At 33.1% G+C, this 14635-nt stretch overlaps 1 protein-coding gene across 7 annotated transcripts in view; it reads right to left on the bottom strand.

The window, feature by feature from the left end:
• Positions 1–14635, bottom strand: part of RBBP8 (RB binding protein 8, endonuclease) — a 95156-nt gene that overhangs the window by 60262 nt on the left and 20259 nt on the right. For 6 of the 7 annotated variants that reach the window (XM_074340242.2, XM_019741272.3, XM_074340239.2 and 3 more), the window contains exons 2-3: positions 13241–13431; positions 1146–1188 (exon numbers count right to left, since the gene is read on the bottom strand). In XM_074340242.2, the coding sequence (XP_074196343.1) occupies positions 1146–1188; positions 13241–13349 (152 nt within the window). In that variant the 5' untranslated portion in view covers positions 13350–13431. The remainder of the gene's footprint in view (positions 1–1145; positions 1189–13240; positions 13432–14635) is intronic. The other variant, XM_088797934.1, reaches the window with a different exon arrangement.

Here is a 14635-nt window from a genome sequence, read left to right as displayed (position 1 = left end):
TATTCTTTACCGTAAAAGTCACTTCTGGTGTTTTTTTTTCCCTCTCAGTAAGAAACTATCCTAATAAGATACACATCCTAAACTTACTATTCATAAACAAATTTATTTAATTTACTCTATAAGAAACATCTCTCCATTATGGGAACTACACACAGCTCTACTGCATAAACAGAAAAATGGATTATTCTACGGGTAGGATATTTTAAAAAAACACACCTTTAAGGTAAGAACATGTACACTATCAATAGTGCAAAGCATTTAAAATTATCACTAATTAAGAAGAATCATAAAATTATTCTTCAAAAAAACTGTTTTAAAAATTTAGTATTTTGTATTTCTGAATCTAAGTCATCTTCCAACATGACTTTGTAGGTGTAAAGAAGAACTTTCCAATATTCATTATTCATATTATAATGAAGAAAACAGGTAGGTGTGTTTGATGGGTGGTTGGTAAACTGGCTTTTGGCTATAGCCTTGGAGGCTTTAGAAATATGAAGTAACTGAGACCCATTAGTATATACCATAAAGCAAATGCAGTATTAGTCACAATGACCACAGCTGTTGTTATAAGTAATAATATTCTACTATATCCTGTTTCAGAGTCCTGAATGTGGAAGCTCTAAAGAACCATGAGTGAAATATGCTCTTGACTTAGAAAATCAGATCTGATTCTGAGCTTAACAACCAAAACAATTTAGGGGAACAATTTAGGGAAATTGGTAATTTCAAATGAGTTAAAAGGGGTCTAAACTACCCATTTCTTATAGGACCTTAGAAATCCCAGAATTATTCTTCTCCCCCATGTAGTATCTTAAATTCCAGGGGTTAATGATAGTTGAGAAAAGAATGCTGTTGACAGATCAAAATGAGTTTACAGATCAATTTCCATCTTAATACATCACAGAAAATAATTACATATTAAAGTTATGTTAAAATATAGATAGAAGCAAATGTTACCTAAGACTACTCAAAATGACTAAGTTATTCTTTTTACCTTAGAATTTTGAAAAACTCACTGTCAACTAAATATCCAGCGTCCACATTAACTAAAGCTAATTTCCTTATAAATAAGACATTGAGGTCAAATAGGACATTGATATCAATTACTTACTAATAAGACATCAGTGTTATATATTGATACTTACAAAATTCGTTCTTTTTTCAGTTTGTTTACTTTTACTTGTAAACCTGAAAAAGAAAAAAAAAACCAGAGTACTTTATTTATACATCTTACCATTTCTAAAGCAGTTAATCTACTCGTAAGTTTCTTTACGAGTCTAATGCTACACTATTAAGTCACTTGAGTCTGGCCTCTAAATAATGAGCTAAGTCCCATTAGTTTGAAAAGGGTTACTTTTCCTTACTTGTAACCTGAGGTCACAAAAGTGTATCTGTAACATATTTCTTTTAGTCTATTATATGACAGCCAAATAGAATGAAATTTTCTCCGCCTAAAGTGAGTTACTTCCTTTCTAATAGCAGGGGCAAGCATATAATTAGAAGTTCACTATAAATGAAGGTCTATGTTCTGACACAGCCAGTGTACTTGCTAACAGCAGCAGTGCTTATGTAGGCTCAAGCCTTCTTGGATTAAAATAGACTGTGGCAGGAAGTCCTGGACAAGGAGCAAAATTGCTTACAAAAAGCATTTAACAAAGGGCACTAGTGTTTTTAATCTCAAGATATCTGTTATATGTATTTTTAATTTTAATTGAGACTGAGACAAAAACGTAACAAAAGACCACTGCCTCTGGGACTTAGGTAATTATTGTTAAGAAAGCAGGCTGACAGGCAAGGAAGATAAAGACAAAATACAGCAACATTTCTAATTTTCAGAAACAATAATTAAAAGGAGAAAAACAGCCATTAAACAAACATGGATATATCCAACATCACTAGCAACTAAATATAAATCCAAACCAAAAGAAATTACTTAGCAAAAGTATAATACCAAATGTTGATAAAAGTGTTGTAAAACTATACTCCCAAACTTTGCTGGTGGTATTATAAATTGGCACAATTCTTTTGGAAAGCAATTTAGCAATATATAACAGGACCCGTTTTCATCAATATCTCACTTCTTGGATTCTAACCTAAGAATACATTCCAGACCGCCTCCCACCCCTCCTCCTTCTCCTACATTTTCTAACTTCTACCAAACACCATCACCACAATTAATTTTAGGATATTTTCATCACCTCAAAAAGAACTCTGTACCCCTTAGCTATCATCCCCCAGCTTCTCCAACACCCCAGCCCTATACATCACTAATCCATTTTTTGTCTCTATATATTTGCTCATTCTGGACATTACATATAAATAGAATCTTATAATATGTGGGTGTTGGGGGGTGAAGAACACATTCCAAACTATAGAGAAACCCATAGTTACAAAGAACACTGAACAATTTATAGTAATATAAAATACTTAAAATAGGGACATGTTTAAATAAAATATATAACCACTTGATGGAATATATAGCTGTTAAAAGTCAGTAAAAAATTAAGTCTATTTAGCAACATTTAAACTGGTTTTCTCGGGCTGGCCCGGTGGCTCGAACACTGTGCTCCTAACGCAGAGGTCACTGGTTCAATTCCCACAAGGGCCAGTGAGCTGCGTCCTCTACTGGAGCTGGGCTGCCTTGAGCGGCTGGCAGCGGGGAGAGAGCGGCCCTGAGCTGCTGTGAGCCCCTCGACCAATGACGGCGACTGACTGCCTCAGCGGAGCTGTGTCCTACACAAATAGACTGAGAAACAACAGCTTGAACAGGAGTGGGGGGTGAGCAGAGGCGGAAGAAGGGAAAATAAAACAAAACTGGTTTTCTCGATGTTCTCTATTTTCTGCGATGTGATTCTCATAAAAGGGGGGGAAACTTCTGTGTGTACTTTCTCTGATACTTAAATCAATCTTTTTACTATTCTATAATTTTCCCAGTTGTGGATATTTTATTTACTTTAAAAAATAATAACTAGAAAGTTTTAAAAATTCCCTATCTACTCAAGAATTTATTTGGGGCAGAGTTAGTCCCCAGTATACAGCTATAGGTTGACTGATTTCTGAAAAATCAAAGATTTGTTTGTCTTTGGTTGTTTATCTATGGATTCTAATAAGTTATACATTTAGAATAGTTTTCCAGATAATATGTATACAAAAATTAATAAATTTGTCATATCTAAGAGGATTTTTCATTACCTGTTTAATTTAGGACAATCTTTTGAACAACATAAGACAAGTAAGAGTTTTAAAAAACAAACCACCATCATCCCTTCCATGATGCTAACTGGAGATAAAATTAAGTCACATAAATACTGATAGGGAAGTCACCTTTTCTTATTGCCCCAAGTGGTAATGAATTAATGCCAAGAAATTCAGATATTATGATAAAATAAAGGGCCTGGAGAATTTTTTGTGTTAAACTTTTGCCCTCTATCTCAAATTCCATCTCTAGATAGAAGAAACACAATCCTATAGGGTACATCCTATATGATTCCACTTAATGTAACATTCTTGAAATGACAAAATGATAGAGATGGAGAGAGATTATGGGTGGCCAAAAGTTAGAGGGGTTGGAGTGGGAGGAAGGTGGCTGGGGACTTAAAAGGGTGGCCTGAGGAATCCTTGGAGGAATTTACACATGCTTAAACTGCACAGAACAAAATACACACGCGCGTGCACACACACACATGTAAAAACTGATAGAATCTGAACGAGCCTGGTAGACTGTATCAATGTCAATTTCTTGCTTGTGATATTGTTACAGTTGTACAAGATGCTACCATTAGGGAAACTGGGTAAAGTTTATATAAGAAATCTCTATGTATTGTTTCTTACAACTACGTGTAAATCTACAATAAGCTCAAAATAAAAAGCTAGACAAATTTACGAAAAACATTTGCCCTAAGAGAGTTGGGAAACTTAAAATATAAAACATAATAATAAAGGGAAAACAATTTTTAAGAATGCTAAAAATGGGGGGGGGGTGTACATGAGGGTAAAGAGGATCAAATATATGGTGATGGAAGGAGAACTGACTCTAGGTGGTGAACACACAATGTGATATATAGATGATGTAATATAGAATTGTATACCTGAAATCTATGTAACTACTAACAATTGTCACCCCAATAAACTTCAATTTAAAAAATGATAAAAATAAAAAACTGGTGTGATCTTTTGATTTTTAAAGTCTTTTCCATGTATCTGTCAAGTTCTTAGCTTGAGAAGCTTCCTTCTTTTTCAGGTAATGATTCCAAACTAGCAAGACTGTGGAAGTACTTAGTAATGCATTAAGTCATTCTTGAAGAATTAAGAAAAGAACTGTGACCCTACTAAGCCAGACTATTATAGAGTCAGCAGTTTTTCACTCTCTTCTTCCCTTCCCAAAGTGTGTGAAAATTTACTTGTTGACTGATTTTCTTGTTTTTAATTTTGGCTGACTTCTAAAACTTGGGTCTGCCTTTAGGAAGTGAAAATTACATCCAAAGATGAAATGGATTCTTGCCATGAACCATTTTTAAAAAAGAAACAATGAGATAGAAAATCCACATGAACTTCAAAAGAAAATTCTTAGGAAATATGGAAAGACTACTCTTTTATCTTGTAAGCATTCAACACCTGTGAGGCATTTGTTCTGTCATGCAGATCAGCCCTGAAACAGGTTTATGTGTGTGTGTGTGTGTGTGTGTGTGTGTGTGTTTAAATTTTAGCATTTTGCTATTCAACAAGTCAATTAGGCATCTACAATTAGAACCCCTATAAAGTGTGCTTTAAGCCTGTTCCACACCCATCGGAAGGAATGAGGCTATACAACAATGCAGCTCCTGTATGAACAGGTTGTCTGTTCAACAAAGTATTTAGGATTGTAACACTGGCAACCTGAGACACCTATTGAGGAAACAGCGCTCAAAAGACTAAGCATTGTACTACAATTAACCTTACATCTATTCATATATGAATTTTGGAGGAAATTAAACAATTAAGGGCCCACAGTATAGTTATAATATACGAAACAAATTTAAGTAAGAATTCAGAAATGAGGGGGAATTCAATTTGTTATACACCAAATAAAAATCATTGCTGTTAATTTTTACCCAGAACCATATATAATGTATGTACTGTCATTTTAAAACAAGTTATTTATGGTTTTGAATTATAAATAAGCCTAATAACAGCTTTCTTGACAAACAGTGGCTTTATACATAGACCAGGTAATTTAACTTCTACCAAAAATACTACTACTAGTGTTTCTTTAATTGCCTAATAAATTATTTCAACTTCAAAGTGAGAATTCAAAGTGAGATGCAGTCATGTTTAAGCTGTGCCTGGTTTGCTCTTTAAAATTTAATTATCTCAAAATGGATAAATTAATTTTTGTGGATTTTATTGAACTTATGGATGGTAATACAAATATAACAGATGTGAGAGTTACTGATAGTATTCTTAATAATGAAAATGGACCAAAATTACATATAATTCCTTTCACTGTTAATTTGTGTAGTCTTAATATAAATGTTATCCAAAAATCTTTTTGGGATTGTTGATGAAACATCTGAGAAAACAAATGGAGCAATCCAAAACTGAATCAAGAAATATTTATCCTGTTATATTAGAGCCTCCATACTTTTCTTCAAAGGAGTTTCAACTGTGTCCCCCAAAATCTGTTTGGTTTCCTATGAAACTGATAACCACATTTACCAGATATAGAAAATATTATTAAATGGGATGCTGATTGCAGAACCTGCCATGGACAAGAGACCATTTATTAAAATGGTGGCATTCTGAAAAATAAATATTCTAAATTCCATTTTGTTATGTGTTTTTTAAATAATAAACCTGATATTGAGATTTAAAAAGGCAAAAAAATAAAATCATACCCAAATGAACGCTTTACTAAAACTTAAAATTTAAAGAATTCTGAAATTTCTATTAAATTCTATTAAAACTTGTTATTTCTGAATTCAAAGCCTAAAGACTATACATGATCAATAACTTGTGTTTAATCCTGACACTAGCAGCATTTGTCACAAAAGTAACATAAGACACTAGAATGAACAATCATGAAAGGATATAATTATCCAAAAGATAAAAGATATAAAAACTCAGTCACAAATGTCTCTAAAATTTCCCAACAAAAATGGCCTGGTTCACATTATCGCTATTCTTCAACAGAAGTTGAGAGATTTTATTATTTCCTAGTTTTAAAAGAAATGCATGTAGCTTCTTATATTCTTGTAATCAGTGTACACGCTGTTTCGTATATATGGTTTTGCTATCATTTTGTTATGTTTTGGTCAATAAGGAAAAAAGAAAGCTCTAGATATATACAACACCATCTAAGTTCCTATAAGTAGACTTTCTTGGATACCTGAGTAAAAATTACATATCTTAAGTACTACCGTAACTTTCCTTTTTTCAAACTGACGTGAAAGTTTAAAAGTAATGAGTCAATTTTGATTCCTATATATACTTCAAAATCTGTGAAGTCCGGACAAGTCCACGTTTGATGTCTTTCAAATAGCCTCTTACACTGGTTTCTCCAAGTGGATTCCCCACCTTAAAAAAAAAATTAAGTACCCTTCAGGCATGTCTTTGATGTTATCACACAGTGGAAGGTTCTAATTTTATGTGGAACTATGTGAAACACATTGACAAAGGACTCTTAAAAAAATCCTGCTTTCAGCAAATTTGCCTAGGCTCAACCAAAATGTTTCTAAATAACATATTCATTTTTTAAAAATAGTGCTCATTTAATACCTTTAAGACTCCATAAGTGATTTTAAGATTCAAAAAATATAGCCTGATCAATATATTATAATGTACCACACGTTATCTTCTCTCAAATATATATCCAATATCTACCACTCATAAAGCATATGAATATTAACCAAATATACCAACAACTGCTGTATTCCTCTCTTAAAGTTTTTCAGTGAATATAAACTAACTCCCTTGGGAGTGTGATGACTATTAGAGTATAGCCATGAGGAGTAGACAATTAAAAAAGTTATATACTGTATAATCTTTATGAGTTTTATGTATTCTATAATCTGATGAATATGGCATATTGTTCTTATCAAACAATAGATTATTTATTTTCTTGATGCATCCTCATCATAAAATAGAGGTCTCCTGAAGACCCTGAAATACAGAAAACATGAAGAAGAAATCTCCAAATACTTTATCGCTGTTAAATTAAGAACCTAAAAATAAAACTAGCCCAGTTTTATTTTTAAAATAAATAGGTATGTATAAAAATTCTGACAATGATGTGCAACATTAAAAACATCACTTTAGTTAAATAATAAAACAGCAAAAATAATCCAGATATAAAACAGTATGTACACTTATCACAATATAATAAGCTATATGCATATCATTTAAAACTAGAAAAGAATAAACAAATGTCATTCTGTAGAAAGGTGACTTATTTTTCCTTTCCCAACTTTCTACAGTCTTATAAAAAAAAAAGAAAATTTAAAGTAAATGGTAGTCAAGTATTTCCATATACTATGGGATTTTAGAAACTGATGTCCAAGAAAATGTTCCATTGATCTAGCTATAAACTATGCAAATCCTTCAGGTACCATTTACTGATTTTATACTATGTGCCAAGCACTTTTACCTAGAGGGATGTAAAGATGAGTAAAAAAGGGACTCTGCATAATAAAAATTTAATGATCTTCGTATAACCAGTTTAAAACAACAGAAAGTAATTATTTGAAGGATGAAGAATTTAACCTATGGCAGAACGCTAATTTGCCTTTATCAAATGTTTAACAAAAATTCAAGTACATCTGGTTTTATTTCAATTATTTCAAAGTACTGCATCTGCTTCACTTCCAGGTCACAAAGAATAAGCTTTATAATACGTAGCTCCTATAATATTAATAGTTTACTTGAAACTGTTCTTATTGGTAAGCGTACGTCCTGGGATCACAGTATAATAAGCCAAAAGGAAGATACAGCTGCTCTTCAGCAGACCTTGGGAGACATTGTTTATTCCTTGCTAGTTTTAAAAGAAGAGCATTAAGCTGATTACATTGTTGTTAACAGTGTTACCAAGACGGACTATCTTGTGTCTGGCTTATTTTTGCTATCATTTCTTTATATAATTGTATTGCATAAATATTTTCCTAAAGAAAAATGAATACTATGCCCACAAAATGTATTGTGTCTTCCTCACTGATGTGTCCTCAGTACCTACTACCATTCCTGGCATGTAATTCAATAACTACTCACTGAATGAATGGCAAATCAGTTCTAAAACTTGAAACCTTCCTCAGTGTTTCACACTAGATTTCTGAGAAAACAGTGTAGTCAAGTGAAGAGCAGAATTAATGTAAAATATTCGTATTTGTCCCTAGACATATGACCAAAAGAATAGTTCACTTTAAAAAAAGATCTTTATCACTAACAACAAATTTGAAACCTCACTGAAAAAACCAATAGATATATTAATCAAATACAACATGGAAATGTCTTTTAAGTACATATTTGAACAAACCAACTAAAAAAGACATTTTAGATAAGTGGGAAAATTTGAACACTATCATCTACTAGGTATTATTAGATGATATTAGAGAATTTGTTTTGTTAGTGTGACAATGGAATTTTTTTTTAAAAGACTACAGGAGGGGTGGACGGGTGGCTCAGTTGGTTAAGAGCGCGAGCTCTGGGCAACAGGGCTGCCGGTTCGATTCCCACATGGGCCAGGGCCAGATGGCTCATTAGGTTGGAGCGCCGGCTCTCAACCACAAGGCTGCCGGTTCGACTCCCACAAAGGATGGTGGGTTGCACCCCCTGCAACTAACAGCGGCAACTGGACTTGGAGCTGAGCTGAGCCCTCCACAACTAAGATTGAAAGGACAGCAACTTGACTTATAAAAAGTCCCGGAAGTACACATTGTTCCCCAATAAAGCTGTTAAAAAAAAAAAAGACTACTGAACTATATGTAACTATTTATAGATGAAATTATGTTAGAGACTTCAAAATAACTCAGTGGAAGAGGGATAGAGAAGCACACGGAATATAGGTAAATAAAGATTGGCCATGTACTGACAATGGTTGAAGCTGAGTGATGGGTATATATGAGTGCATTATACTATTATCTTTACTTTCATATATGTGTAATAGCTCCTAAAATTAAAAAAAAAGAAAAACTTAAAGTTTAAAATAGAAAAGAACACAGATAAACACACACAAATAAAAATAATACAAGAGGTTACCTGTGTGGGGGTGAAGGAGAGGGAAAACTTATCACTGCTTACTTTGTGTTTTGACACTTTTAGAAAAAAGCTTAAGTTTAAAAACAAAGATAAAACAATACCTGGATTTCTAAATGAACATTAATGTGCCCTGATTGCATCAGCAATCCTATATGTTGAAAGAGAGCTTTAATGCAAACATGAATCAGAATCATCTATCAAAGAATGAGCTTATAGAGCAGTAAAGGATGCAGGTGAAGTAGTAGTAGTTAAACTCCCAACTTCCATTAAAAAAATTAAGAGTTTCTAATGTTTATCTCAGCTAGGAATTCAAAACTACAACTAAGAAGTAGAGATTTTCACCAAAGTTACACGATACAAAGTGAACAAGTAAAAATAAGTGGTGTTTCTATACATTAACAATTAACGATCTGAAAAGAAAATTAAGAAAACTATTCCATTTACAATAGCATCTAAAAGATTAAATACTTAGGAATAAGCTTAACAACAACTACAAAGTGTTGCTGAAAGAAATTAAAAACACAAGTGGAAAGTCATCTCACGTTCATGGACTGGAAAGTATTAAGATGTCAATACTACCCAAAGCGATCTACAGATTCAATGCTATTTCAGTCAAAATCCCAATCATGTTTTTTGCAGAAATAGAAAAATCTGTCCTAAAATTCATATGGAATCTCAAGGGACTCTGAATAGCCAAAACAATCTTGAAAATGAACAAGGCTGAAGGTCACCTACTTCCTGATTTCAAAACTGAATAGAAAGCTACAAATCAAAGCAGTGTGGTACTGGCATAAAGACAGACATGTACACCAATGAAACAGAACACAAATAAATTCTCACATACATGACCAAATGGTTTTGACAAGGGCGCCAAGACCATCCAATGGGAAAGGACAGTCTTTTCGACAAATGGTGCTGGAAAATTGGATATCCATATTCAAAAGAATGAAGTTAAACTCGGAACTTACACCACATACAAAATTTAACTCAAAATGCAGCAAAAACCTAGACATCAGAGCTAAAATTATAAAACTCTTAGAAGAAAACATAAGGCAATAACTTAATGACACTGGATTTGGCAACAATTTCTTAGATATAATACCAAAAGTATAGGCAACAAAAGAAAATAAATAAATTAGACTGTATCAAAATTAAAAACTCCTGTACATCAAAGGACACAATTAATAGAGTGAAAAAGTAATTCATAGATTGGGAGAAAATATTTGTAAATCCTATATCTCATAAGAAGCTGATATTCAGAATATACAAAGAACTATATATAACTCAACAACAACAAAAAACCTGATTAAAAAATAGGCAAGAACTTGAATAGACATTTCTCCAAAGATATAGAAATGGCCAATAAGTGCATGAAACGAAGCTCAAAATCACTGATCATTAAGGAAATGCAAATCAAAACCAAAATGAGACAGCACCTCACATCCATCAGGATGGCTAAGAAAGAAAACAAAAAAAAAACAAGGTGGGTAGGACTGTAGAGAAATCGAAATGCTTGTGCACTGTTGGTGGGAATGTAAAATGGTGTAGCGACTATGGAAAACAGCATGGTAGTTCTTCAAAAAATTAAAAATAGAATTACCATGATTCAGCAACTCCATTTCTGGTTATATACCCAAAATAATTAAAAGCAGGGTCTTAAAGAGTTATTTGTATACTCACGTTCATAGCAACCTTATTCAAAATAGTCAAAAGATGGAAGCAACACAAATGTCCATCAGCAGACAAATGGATAAACAAAATGTGGTCTATGATATTCAACCGAATATTATTCAGTCTTAAAAAAGGAAGGAAATTCTGCAACATGGATAAACCCTGAGGACATTAGGATAAGTTAAATGAGTGAGTCACAAAAAGACATATACTGTATGATTCTACTTATATGAGGTACTCAGAGCAGTCAAAATTAGAGACAGAAAGTAGAATAGTGGTTGCCAGTGGCTGCAGGGAGAGGTGGACCGGAAGTTACTGTTTAATTAAGAGTATAGCATTTCAGTTTCACAAGATGAAAAGAGTTATGGAGATGGATGGTGGTAATGGCTGCACAACATTAGAAAATGTATTTAACTGAACTGTACACTTAAAAATGGTTAAGATGGTAAATTTTGTTATGTATATTACATGACAATTTTTTAAGTATCCCCACTCCTCCCCCTTGCCAAAGAGATGGAAAGTTAAGAATTTTCTAAGATTTTCTAATCATTTAAATTTTCTCATGTTATTACTTTGGTCATTCATTCTTTTTCTGTTTCCTTCTAGAATCAAGAGTCTAAAAAACCATAAAGGGGATAATAAGTAATCAGTATGTGAAACCTCTGTTACAAGTTGTTGTTAGTATCCCATTGCCTCCGAGACAGTCCACAGCAGGAATTGATACATAATGGTTCCTGCTTCAGAATGACAGCAACAGCTAACACACATATTTCTTACTATATGCCAGACACTCTTCCAAATGCTTTACATATATGGCTTTTGAAAATTGGCAGTCTAGATCCAGAATTCATGGATTTAACCACTCTATCACATGGCCTCTTTCTCAAGACAGCACTTCTCTCGTCCACTTGCAATCAATGAGAATAGTTACTCAAGATAAAAGTTTTAGACTTAATCCTAAAGACAAGGCGTGATGACAACCATGCCTTCAGCATAGCATATACAGGTTAATCAGACTTAATTCAATTGGTAAGCCTGGTCTGACAGTAATCCCCCTGCCCCCAAACACACATCTGCTTCTTCCTTTATATTTCCAGATAACATGATACACTACAAAATCCCTTAAAACTTGAACTATATGATTCATTTTTGCTCATAAGATCTGGCACATAGTAAGTGTCCCAAAAAACATTTCTTGAACAAGTATCTCCAAATGCACTGGTGCTTGCAAGAATACTTCTGGGGTTCATATTTCAGAACCCATTAATTGAGTCCATTATCATGAGGTTTTGCTAGCAACTAAATGTACCACTGGAAAATTTGAACACAGACCCACACACTATACTTCAAATTCAGGCGGATCAAGCTTTAATGGCATTCCAGTGTAATGTTAAAACTAAAAAGCACTATAGAATTAAACCTATGGTTGCAAGGAACAAATATAATATGAAGCATTTCCCACACATAGAAAAAAGGTATTAAAGTTACAGAATTATATAGGTATATTAAAGCTTAATATCAAACCTTGAATTTAGCTTTAATAGAAAATTCTTTTATACGGAATATAGTTTAAAACAATCACAAACAATATCTATATAACTCACCCCAACCACAACGACTTAATCCTCTGTTCATGCAACTATACTTCATATAAGCCTTTTAAGCTCCTATTTCATTACACTGCAATGATCTGTTTACACGACTCTATTAGACTACAGGTTCTTTGAAGGCAAACTGTCTTTTACTTTTTTTTTAAGCTTCAGGTATACAAAACAATGTAATAGTTAGACAAAATGATAACCCCCCCATCTACTACCCCTCTGACATCGAATATAGCTGTTACAATTCCATTGACTATATTTCCTATGTTGTACTCCACCTCCCGTGAATATATATGTATATATGTATATATCCGTGTGTGTATGTATAAAAATATATATGGTGCCAAAAAAATGTATACATAATTTAAGGAAAAAACTATTAAAATTGTAATAATATATATTGAAAACAGAAGAGGAATACAAGTCACGTTTGACTTCTGCAATTACAAAGTGGTTACCATCAATGTCCAGACACTTCTGATTGCGGCAAACTACTGCTTGAGCAACACTGACCAAAGTGTCCACTTGTATACATTTTTTTGGCACCCTGGTACAAATTGTGTGAGAGCTACATACTGTAGTAGTTGTCTATAGTTAAAAAGCAACAACTCAACCATAAAATGAATCACAAAAAAATAAATAGCAAAGGTCCCTTAAAAATGAGATCTTTGAACTGTCATACATAACTAGTTATTATTAGTCGCAGCAGAATACTGCTGTAAGTATTGAAGAAAAGATTTTACCTTGTACTTCTTTATCATGATACTCCTTTAGCTTTGTCCAAAGATCCTTAAAGTCATTAGATATATCTGCAGAACTAGGGCTTCCACAACTGCTTCCAGAGACGTTCATCTTGCTCCACACTTTTATTTACCTAATGTTTTCTGACCTTTTCTGTTACATTATACAGGTTGTCTTGGGACAGCTGAAACACCTGAAATGACATAATGACATATTGTAACATAAATGAATTCTGCATATACGTTTGTGTAATTTGAAGTCAGGATGACGTCAAGTCCAGCTAGCAGTTCTCAAGTTATCCTTATTTACCTGTAATCAATGACTTTGAGAATTTGAGGGGTGGGAAGCGAGGAAAAATGATTATAGTGAGAAAAGTCCTGATTTCAGTAATCTGGACTTTAGTTAAGCTAAATTTTCCGGCAAATTTTCTCTTATTCCTCCTAGAAGGAATTACCTAAATTATGTTAAATTGAAAGGATTCTGATATGGGGAGGTTTATAATCATTCATGGTATTGATTCACCATTCCAAAAGAATTTACAGCTTTTTAAACTTTTGAGTCAATACAGAGTGCAACAATATATTGAACCAAAAACTGAAAAAATTCTGAAGTATTCTTGACTTACACACATACAAAGACACACGTAATACAGAGCAAGAAAGATGACTGACATATTAAAATACAAGCATCTGACTACCTTTCTCATAATAAGAGCAATGAGTGAGCAAGATACAGACACAGCAAAGATCTATGAATAGAGAAACATTTAATATCAAAGCAACTAGGCTAAAGCTACTTTGTGCCTCTCTCAGAGTAAAGGTGAATAATTAAGTTTTTTTGTACAGCCCTTGAAGGAAGCAACAGGCTATTAAGAAGTTCAAGTGGATTAATAAATATTTTAATGTGTTCTTAAACTGAAACCATTAACTGGCTACCACCAAAAAAACAAAATGATAAACATGTCCACTAAACCTCACATCTGGCTCCTTAGCCAATGCCTTACTATTGCTAACAAGTGCCCAATTTAAGTGTCTCTTATTAACCATTTCTTGAGGTCTCTGATGAAGCAAAAATAAGCAGTGACAGTACTAAAGAAAGCAAGAGTATATGTGAAGCCACTTGGTAAACTGTAAAGCAGTGCAAAAATAATAATACTTCTATTAAGTTTTCAAAATTTGTTATACTTTTTTGAGACAATCAATGAAAAGAACATGGATTTTAGATAATATTAGGAAACTTTTTAATTTTCTTGGGTATGATAATGCGGTCATGTTAATTTAAAAAAAAGGTCATTTATCTGTTAAAGAGAAATATACTGAGGTCTTTACAGGTAAACTGGTATGTTCTCTGAGATTTGATTAAAAATACTCCAGCTAAAACAAAAAATGGATGTTGGG

The sequence above is a fragment of the Rhinolophus sinicus genome, chromosome 4 (genome assembly GCF_057876585.1).
Source record: "Rhinolophus sinicus isolate RSI-liver-muscle chromosome 4, RSI-T2T, whole genome shotgun sequence".
In the NCBI taxonomy this organism is placed as follows: domain Eukaryota; kingdom Metazoa; phylum Chordata; class Mammalia; order Chiroptera; family Rhinolophidae; genus Rhinolophus; species Rhinolophus sinicus.
Note: the sequence above shows the minus strand (reverse complement) of the source record. Positions and strands in the feature narration are given on the sequence as shown.